The sequence below is a fragment of the Orbicella franksi genome, chromosome 9, assembly GCF_964199315.1.
Source record: "Orbicella franksi chromosome 9, jaOrbFran1.1, whole genome shotgun sequence".
Classification (NCBI taxonomy): Eukaryota; Metazoa; Cnidaria; class Anthozoa; order Scleractinia; family Merulinidae; genus Orbicella; species Orbicella franksi.
This window is the reverse complement of record NC_138153.1, coordinates 28,026,809-28,046,631: the sequence shown is the minus strand read 5'-3', so window position 1 is coordinate 28,046,631 and position 19,823 is coordinate 28,026,809. Positions and strand designations below refer to the sequence as shown.

The following is a 19,823-nucleotide window of genomic DNA, read 5'->3' as shown; positions in this document are numbered from 1 at the left end:
CTGGACCGGTGGCCCTAAAGTTCTGAGTATCAAGTCTGAAACGCCGGCGGCGCTCGCAGAAGTGGCTGCACCGATCCGAAAAACTGTTGCTTTGAAAATTCCCCTCGACTCCAGTCGACGCGAGGATGACACGGAGGCGCTCAGTTCCATGGCAGCAGGGAAGTGCAGTACGATCCGAGAAGACGGGCACAAGGCCGGGAAGGCTGTCACGGCGAAATAGGAAGTGGGAAGTGGGAAAGGCTGGACGCCGGACAGACCACGTGGTCGGCGCGCGGAAGGAGGAGCTGGAGTTCTGTGCAGAAAGGATCGGTCTCGTAGGCCTTGATGGAGAGCAGCACAGCAGATGGATGAAGTTGGTAGTTGACGGCCACAGCGCTGAGAGAGAGATGCCCTGCTTGGTCGAAGTCGAACGTTAGGGAGGAATTAGTCGCGCAAGAAGCCAAACCAGGCCAAACAGAAGGCCTCCCAGAGCAGAGCATTGGCAGAGTCGGCAAGGTTCATGGAAGAGCGAATCAGTATCATGTGATTCTTAGTGACGGGAATGCGAGGCGGACCGACTGGGCCCTTCAGAGATTGGGCACGTCTGACACCACGAAGCACGTGCTCACGGCGACGGATGGCGACCAGCGGGTCACCGTGACCCAAGTCAGTATACAGTGAACGAACGGCGCACAAGCAGCTCTTCACGGTGCGATAGGAGACGGATGAGGCCAGCTGTACCGCGAACATTTCCAGTGTTAACTTGGAAACGGGAAAGGGGGAGCCAGAGGTGTGGTGAAGGCCGTGTGTGACATAAAACTCAGTAAATCGGCGTTGTGGAGGGAGAGTGGACGGACACAGGCTGACAGTAAAGAAGCAATTCACATGCTGATGGAGGACAGTGAGGTCAGTTCCCCTAGTAGAGGCACTGGAAAGTGAGTTATTTCTGGAGAAGCCAGGGAGGGGGCAACGTACGACACCTCTCAACCGGTAAATGAGAGACAGCATCAGCGATGGAGTTAGGGCGCCCAGGAACGTAAGTAGCGAATGCCAAAAAGGAGTGACGAGCGGCCGCGAGGAACAAACTGCGTGGGAGATCCCGGAGCGCCCCGTCGGAGCGAAACCCGTTGGGGATAGGGTCGGGTACGCCACGGTTGTTGCAGAGGAACTTGACCCAGCGGCTAGGCCATTGATAGCCCCATACGTGCACGGCTAGGACAAGAAGATGAAGTTCCTTGAAGACAGTTTCTCGGGAAGCTAGCTGTAGGTCTGACAGGTTCGACCAGGGCGGAGAGATAGAGAAGTTGGGAATGTTCCAGTCCCGGAAGAAGGATGACCATCAGAGTAAATCAGCCCTTAGGTCGCAGCTAAGGCGAATGACCCGGGATTGAGAATGCGTGCCGCGAAGTAGATCGGTTAAGCGGCGAAGCGAGGGGAGGCCTGGGTACGTAGACTTCACTCACAGCGTGATGGAGGCGGCTAAGGGGAGACTCCAGTTCTCGACGGCAACATACGGAAGTATGATGGCGTTCAATGGCGCGAGTAATCACGCCGTCGTTACGTCGTTACGACGGTCGATCAGCGGAAACGCATGCGTGGGAATGGGAGCGGTAGCGGGTCGGACGGATGCCATGGTTATGGAGGGTGATTCAGGGCCAGAATTTCAGCACTGATATAATTTGAAGGGCTACCGAGCGAAAACCCAAGGAAGAGCCAGATCAACATAAGGCTGATAAGGGGAGGAAGCCAAGGGGCCAGCGACTTTCCAGAGCAGAAATATCCTGGCGAGAAACTGCTCAACAACACCACGGTTCAGTGGCGCGGACTTCATGTTTTGACGTAGCCTGGAGACAAGTTACGCGAGAGAGTTAGAACCAACTTTGAAGCCTCGCTCGAAACCAGAGAGGAGATACCGACGGAAGCCGGGACAGGGGTGATCGGTGAGACTGCTGTTAGTGTGGGTAGCAGTGGCGCCGTAGGCGGACCAGTGGGAGAAGAATGTGGCTTGAGGTTCGGCAAAGGTGAGGATGGACGAGAAACAGACAAAGAAGGACCGAACTAGGCGGCAGTGAAGAAACAGGCAGCGAACTGGAAAAGCCAAAATGAACGAGGGAAATGAAACTACAGAAAAGCGAGTGAAGACGATCGAACAGTGGACACGCCCGCGTGGGGGCGAGCGAGGGCGGGAACGAGAGTGGCGCTGGGTCAAGCGAGTGGAGCACATCAAGGAACTATGAGGAAACGACTGAAGGCTCAAGGAACGACGCCGTCGTTACGACTGTCGGTCAGAAGACACGCCCTCGTGATGGCGAGCGAGAAAGGGAACGGGAGCAGCGTCCAGTCGAGCGAGTGAAGCACGTCGTGGAACGACGAGGAAACGACTGAAAGCGCGAGTAACGACGCCGTAGTTGTGTCGTTACGACGATCGGTCGGCAGACAGGCCCGTGTGGGGGCGAGCATGAACGGGAGCGGCGGCGGGTCAAGCAAGTGGAGCACGTCGGGAACGATGAAGAAACAACTGAAGGCCCGACTAACGACGCCGTCCTTGTGTCGTTACGACAGTAGGTTGGCGGACACGCCCGCGTTGGGGCGAGCGAGAGCGGGAACGGGAGCGGCGGCGGGTCGCACAAGTTTAGTACGTGGTGGAACAAAATTAAACCTTCTCAGGTTTCTTCCCTAATCCGTTATTATTTGGCTGAAACAGGCCTTTAGCGTTCCATCGTTCTCTCCAAGATTTGTTTGATTTAGTATCTGGACGGAATTTGGGTCTGAAATATAATTACAGTGGAAGCTCTTATAAGCGACCACCGCGGAAATTCGAAAAAGTGGTCGTAACTAGAGCTGGTCGCTTACATGAATAAGCTCTCGTAAGCGCTTACGAGAGCTTCAGAAACTCATTAATAATTCATTAGGAAAAACCGAAATAAATTTTAAATGTTTAATGATTGTCTTTATATCTGATACGGACATGGCTAAACTTTGCGTACAAGTTTTTAGACCACAATAATCCCAAATCTAAATACTAGTGCAATGATGAGTTGATCTACATCAGAAGATATTTGAGCCGTTCAATAAACCCGCAGTTTGTGTTTTATCATGTCTAAAAGACTCTGAATTGTCGCTTACAAGACTTTAAGGACGGTGCCTACTAAATACAAAGGTTTTTGCCCCGGGTTAGGACCACGCGAAGAAAGTAGATCTCTGCAAGGGCCATTGGAATCCACAAAGAAAAATTGGGGTAGCCACGCATTTTTTCGAGATAATTAGCCTTGAATCTCAACAAAAATGTTGACATCAGCATTTTCTGAAAAAAGAAGGAAAGGATATTTCCGACACAGATTTCCTTCGAATTCCCCTTTACATACAGAAAAGCAAACTCATTTATAAAGATCTTAAAACTGCATGGTAAATGGTAACATAAAAACCATTTTTGGTATGTTTTTGATAACAAAATCGTTGCAATAGCGCTTTGAGCGTCTCGGACAGCCTTCCTCTGGTTCAGCCAAAACACAGTCTAAATACCTTCTGCTCACAACCAGAAACTAATCACGTGTTGAATAGGCTTGCCAAATCCATTTCATAACATAAAATTTGGGGGTAACCACGCGTTTTTTAAAGTTATTGATCCTTTTTGAAAACTTTTACGGTGCCTGTTACATTTTTTCCCGTCACTTCCCCAGTAAGTAAAACATTTGCGTATTTCACACTTGTTTTGCGCGCGCACTACACCATCTGCAGGTACTTGTTTACAGTTGGATTTCAGTATAATTTTCGCCAGATAACAGCTAGTTTTTCAGCTGGAAGATGTTAACAGTTAGTGGTTAGCGATATGTTGCTATTTTGGTGTTCGTGGTTTAAGTACGGCTTCATTAAACTTGATTTGGTTACAGTAAGAAAATTTTGCTTTCTTGTAGTCGTGCACTTGGTAGCGTAGTTGATTGCGTCAATGTCAACCCCAGCGCGCGCGTGGCGCTTAAACCATGCCTTGCGTGATGCGCAGAAATTATGCGCATTAACAAAAGTAGGCACCGGCCTTAAAAGCAAAGGAAAAGTCCAGTTGGATAATCCCAAAAGTGGTCGCGGTCTCCTACGAGTCGCAGTTCAAACGGGGTTTCACAAACGTGGTCGTAACTAGAGCTGGTCGCTTACGAGGGTGGTTGCCAGGAGAGCTTCGACTGTAATTGCATGTCAGAATAACGCGTGACGAAGTTTTCCAAAGCTAACAGTACCAAAGCCAAATGAACAGCGAATGTCTCTAAAGAAGCTCAAAAATTCAAAACAAGCTGAGGGGTTGGAATGAAAGGAAATTGTATCGGTCGGTTAAAACTGATATCGACTGCTAAATTTAAATGGCAGTCATGCATATTTGCTGTATCTGCGCTGCGTCTAAGAAAAAAAGGGGGCGTGTTATGGGAGAAAATTCTGGGCGCAGATTTAATGATTTCTTTTTGTAATAAACGTGATCTTGGCAGCTTATGGTAGCAGGGCGGCTTGTGTTCCAAAACTTAGGGGGAATTGTGGGATAACTTTACGAAATAAGTTACAAAAGCTACAAAATAGAGCAGCCCGTGTTTTGACCTACTCAAACTATGACGTAAAAGCTGGTCACCTGTTCAAACTTCTAGGGTGGAAAAATCTAGCTCGCCAGCAACAAAATTCAAAGAGCTACGGTAGTTTACAGGTCTCTGCAGGGGTTGGCTCCAGATTATCTCACTTCTAAATTCGAAAGGCGTGAAACCGCATATAATTTACCTAAGGTACTCTGAGAATAAACTCAAGCTTCTATTAACTCGCACAAACTAATACAAAAATAGTTTTAGCTCAAAGAAGAACAGTAACGCACGGCATTCGTGGAAAGCAGTTTTTCATTTAATGATTTTTTTATTATATTGGGTATTAGGTATAAGGTTTTAGGCATTATTTATTAGGTGTATTTTTAGCTGTCGAAATTTTACCGTGAATAAATAAAGATTAGGTATGCGTGGAAGTATGTACCTATTGTATGTATTTACCTTGCGTCTTGCCTAAAAACACTTAACTTACTTAACAAATAAAGAAGCCTAAGCCGTGTATTTCACTGTGATAAAACACGACGGGCATTTGAGAACACGAGGGAAATGTTGAAAACACGAGCCGCAGACGAGTGTTTTCTACATTTCTTGAGTGTTCTCAAATGTCCGGAGTGTTTTATCACAGTGCAATACACGGCTTAGGCTGCTTCATTTGCTTTATGATATAGAGGTAATGTGGCAAAAAACAATAAAACACGCTTTTTCTATATTTTATTTAAGAAATAGAAAACATGTAACGTGTTTCTATCGAGTTTAAGTATAAATCTACCAGCGTTCTATCACGAATGCCGTTCTCCGATTGGTTACGCTACTCACTATCTATTCTGTGATAGATAGTAGCGTAGCAGTGTGCCCTTGTTAACAAAATGACGGCCGCTTTCAGGTGTTTATGAAGAGGATTTAGATAAAGGTTTGAACGGCTAGTAGATTTATACTAAAACAATTAGATTATTTGCTCTCGATTTCTATGTTTAATAGTTGACTCGGGCTGCGCCCTCGCCCTCGTCAACTATCACGCGATAAAAATCTCTAGCTCATAATCTAATTGCTTAATAGAAACACGATTTTTAACCAATCAACCCGAGTATTTTCCTAGGAATGTTTTCTAAACTCTGATAAAACATGGGTTTTTGACCAATCAGAGCGCGCGCAGGGTCCTTTCTATACTATAATTACTAATGCGGTGTACATTAGTTGTTCTCAGAGTCTGAAGACACTTCGTATATTGTTCCTTTTTGCAGGTGCTTCAGTTGATGATTATAGGTTCAAATTACCTTGTTTTAGGATATCAACTTCACTGAAGGACCTTCAAGAATACATTTAAATACCCGACAATGACATTTTCTCCACAACAACTGAACTTTTTCAAATTTTCGTCTGTTGTGCTCGATGAGTTCCCAGTCACCTTGCGTTCCGTCTTTGTCTTCATGTGGGACAACCGTGTCGCTACTACACCTGGCGTCCCAAAATGGGACGACTCTATAACGGTTCATAGCATTTTCTTGGCAAAAGAGGGTGGTCCAAAAAAAGTACCCACTCTAAACAAATCTTACAAGGAGTGGGACTGTACAGCTTTGTTCAAAGCCACTCTCTTTGCTCAAACGTTTGCCATGCCAGACGGGACTGGAGGTGTTAGCACGTTAGACAGGCTTTACGTGAGACCACGTGGTTTATCAGCTGGGACATTTCATTCCTCTGTTAGGAGTGCCACTGGAAATCAGGCTGAGACATACGCGTTAGCTTTGGATCAACTTCGCCGGCTGCGAAACGAACTTTTCCACCAGATTAGTACACGGGAGATTGAGAAGGCCACCTTTGATAACTACATAAAACTGGCAAAAGATGCCTTTAGCGCACTTGGACAAAACACCACCAGGATCGATGAGATCGGAAAGCTGGATGAGGAAGACCTTCCCACTGCAAGGCTTAAGCAAGTGGAAGACGAGTTAAAGAGGGAAAAAGACGCTGCAATCAAGTTTAAACAGATCGACGATGACCTTGTGAAGATCGAATCACAAATGAAAGATGTCGGGTCAGACGTGAAAGATGTCAAAACTGGAGTGACAGATGTGAAGACACAAGTGGAAGATGTCGGGTCAGACGTGAAAGATATCAAAACTGGAGTAACAGATGTCAAGACACAAGTGGAAGATGTCGGGTCAGACGTGAAAGCTGTCAAAACGGAAGTAACAGATGTCAAGACACAAGTGCAAGATGTCGGGTCAGACGTGAAAGATATCAAAACTGGAGTGACAGATGTGAAGACACAAGTGGAAGATGTCGGGTCGAACGTGAAAGAATTAAAGGAAAACTTTGCCCACATACAACAACCAATGCAAGAGAATCGCTCAAAAGGTAAGCTTTTACTTTGTTTTCTTGATGGAATGTCCCTGATATTTTTTAAGTTAATATGAGTATCTTTGTTTGAGCTTTTCGGAAGGAAGTAGTTACTTCCCAAGAGAGGCAAGATAATTATTTTTTGAACTACAGTTACGAAAATTTCAGCTAGTTGCATATGAAAGACTCGACTTATACAATATCTTAATAAGCTACAGCTTTGAGAAAATTTAGGTTGAAATTCACCAGAATCGTTTTAAGTCGAATGAACTTCCGAGGCTTATTACAAACTCGTAGCGAGGCTTTTTTAATCGTGAAAAATGCGTGTACCTTAGTGCCAACTGTTTTCCTACGATGTGGGAAAACGGAATTCGGACTTCCAGTTTGGTATTTCGTTTACCCACCCCATCGAAAAAGGGAATTCGAGATTCCATTTTCGTTTTCCGTTTTCCTACTGCATTGAAAATGGAATTCCAAGTTCTCTTCTCGTTTTTAGTGCAAAGTGCACTATTGGGATGGTTATGGGAGCTGCCTGCCGCTAAGGAACTAAGGCGCTATGCGTTATGGCCCTATGGTGGTAAGGTGTAAACTTTAGTGTTTGTTTAATTAATTAATTTCAATTAATTAATTAGTCTAGAGGCAAGGAAGTAGTGGGGGTAGGGTGGGAAAGGTACATGTGTACTCTACGTAAAACACATTCCATCGCCGTCACTTAGCTTTGAACATCGCAAAGCTATATATTTGTTTCAGGTAACCCCTTGCTCTCCTTGTGATACTATTCTCCTTAGAACAAAACGAATTTGCCCTAAACGCATGCGCAGATTAGGTAGCGTTCGTGGCTTCTATATTAGGTGAAGGATACATTGCATACGGAATCACGCACAAATGTTGAGTAGTTTTCCTTATGGTAGAGCTCAACATGTAAGACGCATACGTTCTAGCATCGTTAGTGTTATACACTATCTTTCCACGCGGTATTTTATATACCATGTCATGTGACCAAGGACGGCAGTTATTTTTCAGGTAGCGCCAATTGTCCCTTTTTAGTGCAGAGTGCACTATTGGGATGGTTATGGGGGTTGCCTGCCGCTAAGGAACTAAGTCGCTATGGCGCTATGGCGCTATGGCGCTATGGCCCTATGGCGCTATGGCCCTATGGCGCTAAGGTGTAAACTTTAATGTTTGTTTAATTCATTAATTTTAATTAATTAATTAACATTACGGCAAGGGGGTCGGGTGGGTTACTTAAGTAAAACTTGTTTTACCTACCTCTATTTGCTGACAACAAAGCTATATATTTGTTTCAGAAAAGTTCTTGCTCTCCTTGTGGTACTAAAACGAAACCAATTTGCTCTAAACGCATGCACAGATAAGTTAACGTTCGCGTCGACTATACATTAGGCGGAAGATATATTTCATACGGGATCACACACAAACGTTAAGTGCTCTTCCTTGTGGTAGAACCCAATAAGTAAGACGCATGCGTCCTTACATCGTTAGGGTCCCACACTCCGTTTTCATTCCCAGAGCCACGCGGTTTTTGCCATGTGATGTGACTGAGGACGACAGTTGTTTTTCTAGTAACGCCACTTATCCCTTTTTAGTGAAAAAAAAAAAAAAAACGCTACTGTGACTACGTGTCTTTTGGAATTACCCCAAGGTTGGTTCAATAAATATCATCTGCTTTTTTCAACTTAAAATAATGTGTTTGTCAGGTTCAAATAAAGAAGGGTAACGTATTGCATCTCCTTAGCGGCTTTAGTTGTCTCTGTAAATGGCCCAAAAAAATTCCCGAGTTTGGCATCAAAACTTGTCAAATTGTACATTTTTGACAAAAGAAACCAGGAAAGTGCTCAGATATTGCTTCAGACTCCGTGGCAGCTGTGATAGCACGAATTAATTTAATCAGTCTTTAAGGGACCTCGTTCACCGATGTAGGAGATAATCTCGACCAGGTGGCGCTGTTTACGTTCAATACTTCTCGTCAATGTTCTCAGTTGTATCTAATAATCGATATCAAGGTGTATAAATTTGAATGGTTTTGGCGGCAACAAGTGGTACTTGTATTCCGTGACTATTTGATAATTAAATTAGTTCTTGTTAATCGGTGAAAAATAAAATTTGCGTTTTGAGAAAAACAAAATCGTTTCTTTTCCATTTCTTCATCAGATATTTAACTTTCCTCCATCTATCTCCAGCGATGAAAGAAAAACCAATTACATCTTCCGTGTGTTTTGGAGAAAACAAAGGTTTCATGTTACATACCTTCGCGAGGAAAACAAAAGTATCAAGTTACAAAGTTGGCGTGAAAAGCTAAATTGTCACGTATTCTTCTTCAACTTATTATTGAATTCAAAATAAAAGAAAATCAACTTAAACACTAGAGTAAAATTTAAAAGCTGTTGTGACAAACAGTAATTGTAAGAGAAAAAACCCTAGCAGACTATCAAGGTAAATACAAACCGGAAGTGAACCGAGCAGGGGTGTCCACTATTTTTTGTCTCTCGAAAGAACGTATGCTTCTCTTCAGTGGCTAGCACGTCTTGCTTTCACGGGCTTTGAGCTTTAGAATTAAGCATTATTTACAATTTAATTTTTCATTAGTCTGTATCATAAGATCTGACTTGTCAATAATTACATGTGTTGCAGACTCCGTGTCGCCTTAATCGTGGCGCCTTTTTCTCCACAATTAAAATTCAGTGACACTTAAAAGCTTTCAAGAGATGATTTGGAAATTCTTAGTTTCCTTCCAGACGACCTGAATTAAACTGGCAATGCTATCAATGCTCTTCAGCAAATATTCGTTCAGCTTTGCACGCTTCATTCTGAGAATTGAGAAACAATGCCGTGAGTAATTCAGCCATACCGCCACGGTAGTGGTTATTTCGCCAACATTTACCTTGTGGCGTCTTGATATGTCAGCAATGGACATGCCTCCGATTATTTCACAAAATTTTGCAATCCACCTGTATGCAATAACTTGTATGAAATAATAAATAAATAAATTTAAAGCGAACAAATTAATTTAACAAACTGGGCTCCTTGACTGTTTCGAATCACTGGATAATCGAATTTTGCATCAGTGACGTGAAACTTTAGCCGTGTAGCCGTGTTTAGTTCTCTCCAAGTTTTAATATCGCAATAATTTCTCAGTTACTTTGTATTTCTCGATCAAACGCGTCATTACTCAAGTAGGTATGGAAATCGAAAACAAATGTAATATGATTTCTTCTCTTTTTTGAAGGTCGTTGGAAACATGCCAGTTAACCAGATCAAAACAAGTTCATGACCCCTACTTTGATTGTCACGCACACTTTTTCCTTGCCTGATGATAGCTGTACGCTGAATGTAACCAAACGTGACTCGCAAGTGATTCTAATGGCCTGTCATTATTGTTTTTCGGTTCAAGCTCAATTTTTACCTTTGCCGAAAATTGCTTTCAAAGTCAACAAAGTAATCAAATTAAGTCGAGCAGCCAATGAAATTGAGCTGATCCCACGGTTATTAAACATTTCACCAACCGAAGCGTGAGCGCTTCAAAGTCGCGTTTGTGAGCAGTATATATCACCGAAGAAAAAATTATAACTAAATAACATGTTAAGCGTAAATTTTTCCACAGCAGGATCTGATTCGGTTCCTTTCGCACACCGGATGACGCTACTTTCGATCAGCGCTTAGATGACGTCACAATCTAATATCGTTTGACACGTGATTAAGTTGTTTACTTCTTCTTAGCGATCCTCCATTTTGGAAGTGCAAGGACCTTACGCGACTTATTAGTCTGTATAAAACGAAGCTGTAAAGAGTGTTGTAGCGTTCACGTTTATGGTGAACGCTGTCTATTGGAATCTGCGCTCACTAACTAGCAAAACAAACCGCACACACAACGCACCACACCGTTAGCAAGGGTCCAACACTAAATCGAAGCCTCGAGTACGTGAGCGTTTGTTTCGGCCGGGCCAGCTTGCTAACTGTAGTATCTGAGCACACAGCTCTTGCATAAAGCATTTGAAGTTGAACTGAGTTATTGAAAAGTTATCTTATTGTGAAGGCTGATCAATTTGACGAACTGAAGGAAGAGCTGACTTGAGTGAGAAACATTTAAAGGTAAGATAAAACTGAACTTATTAGCTTATCAATTGCAAGTTTATAGTTTAAATGATGATTTCGCTGATGCAATATCGAGCCTCCGTGGGTTTGCACAATATTTTCTTAAAAGCCAAAGAATTTTCACATTGTGTGAAGGGGCAGTTTTGGTCGACTTTGTTGTTTATGTTCTATCTGGAGGCGATATACCTACCTGTATTACAGAGACAAGTACGTTTATGGCAAATGAATTATTACGCTGTGCTTTGGTTGACCCAAATGTGGCTGTATCGCTTTTACTTTCCGCTGCTGATTAGATTGGCCAACGATGTTGAAACGAATCCTGGACCTGTCTTTTTTATGGAGTCGTCAGAAACAGTTCAAAGTAATAGAATGTCATCAGAAGTCAACCAAACGTGTGAAAGTCCGTCCATGTTAGTTTTAGCATTCAGATTAGCTCAGATGGGATTAAGACCATTAGATGTTGGTGGTGCAGGAGACTGTTTTTTTAGAGCAGTTTCACATCAGTTATATGGCACTGCAGCTTATCACTTACAGGTACGCGCAGTTGGGATTGAGCATTTGAGATATCACCCTGAATCGTTTATTGAAAGCAACATTGAATACTCATGGTTGGAATATTTAAATAACATGTCTAGACAGGGAACTTGGTGTGACAATCTCATTATACAAGCAGTTGCTAATGCATTAAACTGTACAATTTATATCACAGAAAGCGCTGAGAACTTTGCAGAGAGTAATGTGATAAATCCCGTCAACATGCAGGGAAGACCCAGAACGATTTATATAGGTCATTTAGATGAAATTCATTATGTTTCAACTACTCCAGTAGAGAATGAAGAATTAAATATACTGCAAAGACATCAGAGTGAAACACAGGAGGAAACTACATTACTAAATGATAGAAATCAAGCATGCATCACACAGATTGTCAGTCCAGTGAACCAAAAATCTCTAGACACTTCTATTGCCAGTGACCCTCTGGAAAAGCGAAGAGCGTTCATGAGGCAATATATGAAAGAGAAAAGGGCTAATAGGCAATTCAGAGTTAGCGAGAATAAGAAGAAACAACAGAAACGAAAAGAAAATCTTGAAAAATCACGGGAATGTCAAAGGCAAGCTTCAAAAACCTATAAAATAGCAAATCCTGTTAAAGTCAAGCAGATGGACAAACAAACAAAAGCGAAAAGACGGGAATGTAATCTGGAGAAAGTAAAAGAATGCCAAAGACAAGATTTTCTAAATTATAAAAAAGCAAATCCAGAGAAAGTCAAACAATTGGACAAACAAAAAAAAATAAGAAGACGAGAATGTAATCTAGAGAAAGTAAAAGAATGCCAAAGACAGGATTTTCTAAAATATAAAGAAGCAAATCCAGAGAAAGTCAAACAAATGGACAAACAAACAAAAACAAAGAGACGAGAATATAATCAAGAGAAAGTAAAAGAATGCCAAAGACAGGATTTTCTAAAATATAAAGAAGCAAATCCAGAGAAAGTCAAACAATTGGACAAACAAAAAAAAATAAGAAGACGAGAATGTAATCTAGAGAAAGTAAAAGAATGCCAAAGACAGGATTTTCTAAAATATAAAGAAGCAAATCCAGAGAAAGTCAAACAAATGGACAAACAAACAAAAACAAAGAGACGAGAATATAATCAAGAGAAAGTAAAAGAATGCCAAAGACAGGATTTTCTAAAATATAAAGAAGCAAATCCAGAGAAAGTCAAACAAATGGACAAACAAACAAAAACAAAGAGACGAGAATATAATCAAGAGAAAGTAAAAGAATGCCAAAGACAGGATTTTCTAAAATATAAAGAAGCAAATCCAGAGAAAGTCAAACAAATGGACAAACAAACAAAAACAAAAAGGCGAGAATGTAATCAAGAGAAAGTAAAAGAATGCCAAAGACAGGATTTTCTAAAATATAAAGAAGCAAATCCAGAGAAAGTCAAACAAATGGACAAACAAACAAAAACAAAAAGACGAGAATGTAATCTAGAAAAAGTGAAAGAATGCCAAAGAAGAGATTTTCTAAAACATAAAGAAGCAAATCCAGAGAAAGTCAAACATATACAGAAACAAGCAAAAACAAAAAGACGAGCAAACAATCTAGAGAAAGTGAAAGAATGCCAAAGACGAGATTTTAAAAAGTATAAACAAGCAAATCCAGACAAAGTTCAACTAAACAACAAGAGAAACAAAGCTCGGTTCCAAAATATGATGGATAGTACACAGAATGGAATTAACATTGTAAACAAGAGCCACGACCCTGGACAGAATAGAAAAAGGTCAAGAGATTCTAGTGGCATAAATCATTTCCAACAAGAGACTACATGTACAAAAAGAAAAAGAAACGATTTTCAGGAAACTAAAGAGCAGACTTGCCACAGCAGAGAATCTGTTCACATTTTGACAATGTCCGAACTGATTGAAACATTTCATAGGAATATCAAATGTGGCCCAGAATATATCTGCACTTCCTGTGATCAGTTATGGTACAGATCATCTGTGACAAAATGTAATCCAAATCTTTATAAAATATGCCCTCAAAATATTCTTAAATTATGCCTGACTGGAATTAAGAGTATAAATAACACCGAGTGGATTTGTTCAACATGTCATTCTAACCTTAAAGATGGTAAATTACCAAGTTGTGCAAAAGCCAACAAAATGATATTTCCCGATAAACCAGAAATACTAAATCTGAGTGTTCTTGAAGAAAGGCTCATATCACCACGTATACCATTTATGCAGATTAGGGAATTACCTACTGGTGGTCAGTTGAGTATTCATGGGAATGTTATCAATGTACCAGCTGATGTTAATTTGACTGTAAATGTTCTACCAAGACCAGTTAATGAATCACAGACCATTCCAATAAAGCTAAAAAGACGTCTTAGTTACAAACATTACTATCAGTTTCAGAGCATCAGACCTAGCAAAGTATTAGAAGCTGCAAAATATTTAGTTCAGACAAGCAAATTATTTCAGAATGAAGGTGTACAAGTTGCTGATAGATGGTTGAATACACTGAATGGAAATGGTGGGGAGATGTCACAATTTATTGAAGGGCAAAATGTGAAAAGCTCAAATACAGCTGAAGATGTTTATGAAAAAGGAAAGAACCAGGGTGAACAGAATATGTTTGCAGAGAAAGGCAATTCCAATGACGACAGTGAAAGTGACAGTGATGAAAACTGGTGTGAAGAAACAGAACGCCCTTCAGGAATTATGGACACTTTGCTGCAAGAACCAGACATGACTGAACATGGGGAGAACATAATGAGCTTTGCACCAGCTGAAGGCAACAGACCTTTAGGGATATTTATTGATAAAGATTCAGAATTTTTGTCATTTCCCACAATATTTTGTGGAAAACGAAGAGCTGATAATAGTGAAAGAATAGTACCAGTGCATTATAGTACAATTTGTAAGTGGGAATTGCGAAGTCAAGATAGAAGAGTAGCACAGAGCGTCCCTAACATTTTTTATAAACTGAAGAAATTGCAAATCAAACAGATTCAAGGCAGTGCATCACTTTCTCTTCGCAAGTGCAAAAGAAAAGGTAAAAAGTATACAGCCGGTGATTTGAAATCAGCTGGATCTTGGGAAAAGTTGATACACCTCGATGAAGGCTTCAGAGTATTTAGAAATCTAAGGGGGTCCCCTCCGTACTTTGAGAGATGCAAAAAGGACTTATTTGCAATGATTCGTCAACTCGGTAAGCCTACGTGGTTCTGTTCATTTTCAGCAGCAGAGACTAGATGGACACATTTGCTTCAGATATTAGGGCGGCTTGTTGATGAGAAAAATTATACTGACAACGAAATCCAATTTATGACGTGGCAAAAAAAATCAGACTTAATTAAAAGTGATCCTGTCACTTGTGCTAGAAACTTTGAACACATGGTGCAGTTGTTTCTTCGTGACATTTTGAAAAGTGCACTGAAGCCCATTGGTGAAGTAATTGATTTTTTCTATAGGGTTGAATTCCAACAACGTGGTTCTCCACACATACATTCTTTATTCTGGGTGAAAGAGGCTCCTCAATATGGAAAAAATTCAAATGATGATATTGCTAAATTCATTGATAGGTATGTTGCATGTAAGGCAGATTCAGAAAAACTGGGTGATTTGGTTAATTTACAGAGACACCAACACTCAAAAACGTGCAAAAAACAGGGTCATAAGATTTGCAGATTCAATTTTCCATTACCACCAATGCCAAGAACAATGATTTTAGAACCTCTTAGTGAAAACACTTTAAATGAAAATGAAGAGGGTTTAGTAAAGAAAAATTATGAAAAAATAAACGACTTATTAGACAATTTAAAATACGACAATGAAATGAATTTTGGAGAATTTCTCCAGAAACTGGGTTTCACAGAGCAACAATATATCACGGCCGTGAGATATTCACTGAAGCGTGACACACTTCTGCTAAAAAGATCTCCATCTGAAATAAGAATCAATAGTTACAACTCTGATTTATTGAAAGCTTGGCAAGCTAACATGGATATACAGTTTATCTTGGATCCTTATGCTTGTGCTGTTTACATTTTGTCATATATTACTAAAGGACAAAGAGGAATGAGCAAATTACTAAGAAAAGCATCTGAAGAAGCAAGCTCTGGTAATAAAGACATTATAAACAAAGTCAGACACATTGGAAACAAATTTCTCAATGCTGTTGAGATCAGTGCACAAGAAGCAGTGTATTTGGTTTTGCAAATGCCTTTAAGAAGGTCATCTCGTGAATTCCAGTTTATTAACACATCCAACCCTGAGGAAAGAACATTCCTACTAAAATCAATGGATAAGCTTCAAGAACTACCTGATAGCTCTGAAGATATTGAATCAGACAACTTTATCAAAAGATACCAAAGACGACCAAAACAATTAGAAGAATTGTGTCTGGCTGATTTTGTAGCGTGGTATAACTGTGTCAAGCAAAATAAAAGTCAGGTAGAACATGTGGGTCAAGTTAAAACGTCTACTTCTGATGATTACTTACCTGAGAATGATTTTGATGATAATGTTGATGATGATCTCACCAATGATAAGACAGAAATATGTGAAGAATATGAACTAAAAGGTGGATTGAAACTAGTTAAAAGACAAAAATCTAAAATTATTCGTTCAGTAAGATTTAACAAAAACAAGGACCCTGAGAACTATAGCAGAGAACAGTTAATGCTGTACACTCCTTGGAGGAATGAAAACAAAGATCTTATCCAAAACTGCGAAAGTTACCAAGAGAGATATGAACAACTTAAGAACACAATAGTTCAGAACAGACGGCAATATGATTGTAATGCAGAAGTGCTTGATGATGCAATAGAAAATATTGAAAATGATGAACTGAAAGAATTTGTAGATGTGGCCCCAAATACTCAACATAGAGACGAACAGGACCAAGAGATAGGAGCAAAACCAAGTCCGTTATTTGGATGCTTTGATCCAAGCACAGATAAACAACACTATCAATATGATTTAATGGATGATATCGGCATCTTTCCAAGAGCAAATGACGATGAAGATCTTGTAGTAAAACGCATGACTGATGATGATTTTCGGAAACTTGTTCGTTCACTTAATGTAAAGCAAATGGAATTCTTCTATCATGTGTTGAAATCCATCAAAACTAGTGATGAAGCACTTAGACTTTTTTTAAGTGGTGGGGCTGGTGTTGGCAAAACTACAGTTACTAATGCTTTATATGAAGCTTTGATCAGGTACTTAAATAGTGTTCCAGGTGAAAACCCTGATGACGTTAAAGTACTTAAAGTGGCACCAACAGGAAAAGCAGCATTTAATATCAGTGGTAACACTCTTCACTCTGCTTTTAAAATACCTGCTAATCGAGGTTTTGAGTATTGTACACTTGACAGAGACAGACTTAACACTATTAGAGCACAGCTGAGAAAACTTCAGGTTATTTTCATAGATGAGATTAGTATGGTAGGCAGTGGCATGTTCACGTTCTTGAATTTACGCTTACAGCAGATCATGGGTACACCAAAACCATTTGGAGGAGTTAATTTGATCACTGTTGGTGACCTGTTTCAGTTAAAGCCAGTTTTTGACAAGTGGATTTTTGAGAATTCAGGAAGTGCCTACAGTGCATTAGCCACAAATATTTGGCAAGAACATTTTAAGATGTATGAATTGTCAGAAATTATGAGACAGAAAGATGACAAAGAATTTGCAGAGCTTTTAAATCGCCTTAGAGAAGGAAAACACACAGAGCAAGGTATTGAGGTCCTAAAAGGAAGGATTTTAAAAGTAAAGCCAGGAGAAAGTGATTATCCCATGAACATCACTCACTTGTTTAGTACTAACCAAGCAGTAGACAGTCACAATGTTAAAATATTTAATAACTCCAAAAACCAAAAAGTTAATATTTGCGCAGTTGACATTGTAATTGGAGATCTGTCCGATGAACTAAAGGAAAGACTGAAACAAAAAATCCCAAATGATCCAACCAAAACCATGGGATTATTTTCTGTTTGTTCTGTCCATGTTACAGCAAAGTATGACCTAACAACAAATGTGTCTGTCCTTGATGGTATGACTAATGGAGCAGAATGTACAGTTGAAAAAATTGATTACAGAGTACCGGACTCTACTCGACCAAGTATTATATGGGTAATGTTTCAGGATCCTAAGATCGGTCATCACTGGCGAAGAGAATATTCTCATTTGTATAATGTACAAATACAAAGCACCTGGACACCAATCTTAGAAATCACAAGGCAATTTAGATTGTACAAAAGAAATCAAGTTCAAGTTCTTCGTAGACAATTCCCTTTACGACCAGCTGCGGCCAAAACAATACATCGTTGTCAAGGTGACACACTTAATGAAGCAGTTGTTGATTTACCAGCTTCAACGAGAGAACATATGCATTATGTTGGTCTAAGCAGACTTCGGAATCTTTCAAGTTTGCATATCTTAAACTTAAATGAGAAAAAGATAACTGTGAGCAAGAAAGTTGCATCTGAAATGTCTAGATTAAGATCAGAGGCATCTTTAAAACCATGCATTTCCTTTCTTTATGAAGCACCAAGTAACAAAAGCAACTTCAAAATTTTGTTCCTAAATGTGAGATCTTTACATCTCCATATTGAAGATGTAGCGTGTGATTATAGTGTACAAGCAGCACATGTGAATGTATTCGTTGAGACAGCTTTATGTTCAAGGGACAGTGATGAGGCATATGACATGGCCAACTTTCGCCTCTACAGAAATGACTATGATCCACAGAACAATACTAGAACACCGTATGGATCAGCTGTGTATATCAGAAATGATGTAGAGTGCACCTGTGACCCCTTTAGATTAAACTACAACAATACAGAAATGACTGTTGTTATTATCAATTTACCTGGTTGTAACAAGATACATGTTGTTGGGATATATCGATCTAAATCAAAAGTTGTATTTCCTAAATTAATTGAAGCGTTAGAACATTTACATCGCACTATTCTTCGAGAACCACAGACTCCAGTCATAATTTTAGGAGACTTTAATGTCAATTTTATGGAACCTACCTCTGAGCAGAAAGCTCTTGTGGGATATATGATCAAGCAAAAGGGTTACACTCAGCTGATAAAACAGTACACAACAGATTATAAAACTCAGATAGACCACATATACACTAATATTCCACAACAAGTTCAAAGTTCTGGTACATTGGAGTCATATTATAGTGATCATAAGCCCATTTTTGTTTGTCTAAATGTAAGCAGCTAGAGCACATTGTTTTCTATTGCTAGTTATTTTGTCAGGATATGTAGGAATGATTTTATTGTTGGCTAAATCTTTTTGTTTTGTTGACTTTGCTTGAGCACAAGTTTCTTATTTTCATATTTGGGTTTGATTTTTAATAGCATTAACCACATGTATACCCATGTAGTTTACAGATATACAAAAGATTAAGTAAAAATTGTAGAGGAGAAAAATATACGATGAACCAAATAAAATGTGTTGTTTCTCGGTGGAAACATGACCTCACTTCTAAGAGTGAGGTCAGTGTGTGCCGTGGTGAGGTAGTGACTCCTCACTACCTGTAGTCAAGATGCAGGCCATCAGAGTTGAAATGTAAGTTAGTCGTATGTATTTTGAGGGGTTGGGAATTTATTTGAACTTGATTTAAGTTAGTATTAGGGGAGCAAAGTATATTTTACCAATGTTAACTGCTTACTGATTGTTTTTGTTACACATTATTTTGCAGACTGCTGTTTGAGTACAATATGCCTAAATGTTCTTGATTCTGAATGGTAATACATTACCAAGACACTGAAAGCACTGAAACTACCTACAACTCTTCATTGTATCATCTCATTCAAGACACTACAAAGAACAGTTATGTGCATTTAAGTTTGTACATGATTGCATGTTCTATACATGCGTGCTCCATACAACATGCTATGGTATGCACAAGCTCAACCAACAATGGATGTTACTCTGAATATGCTGCTAACGACACCTTCCGGAAATCACTCTGCATGGTCTACATTTCTGTTGCTAAAGAGAAATGAGAAACGATTATGGATGTCACTCTATATGGTCTACATTTCTATTACTAAAGAATTTGAGAAAAAATTATGGATGTCACTTTAATACGCTGTGTAAGTCATCTGGAAAAAGATCTATGCAAATCAGAAACAACTTGCCATCATCATCTGCTTTCTCTCTAAGCAAGAACGACCACAAATGGTACTCTGAATATATATGCCCATCTACGAGTATGGAAAGTCACTTGGGTGGTCTTCTTAACGCAGTAAAAAGACACCAAAGAGGTTACTCAAAAGCAATGCA

At 40.1% G+C, this 19,823-nt stretch overlaps 1 protein-coding gene across 1 annotated transcript; it reads left to right on the top strand.

The window, feature by feature from the left end:
* The first annotated feature begins 12,287 nt into the window (after nt 1-12,287).
* LOC145498606 (uncharacterized) lies at nt 12,288-18,755 on the top strand. The gene has a single exon (XM_081478507.1). The coding sequence runs from the start codon at nt 12,387-12,389 to the stop codon at nt 18,753-18,755; it is 6,369 nt and encodes a 2,122-aa protein (XP_081334633.1). The 5' UTR covers nt 12,288-12,386.
* The last annotated feature ends 1,068 nt before the right edge of the window (nt 18,756-19,823 follow it).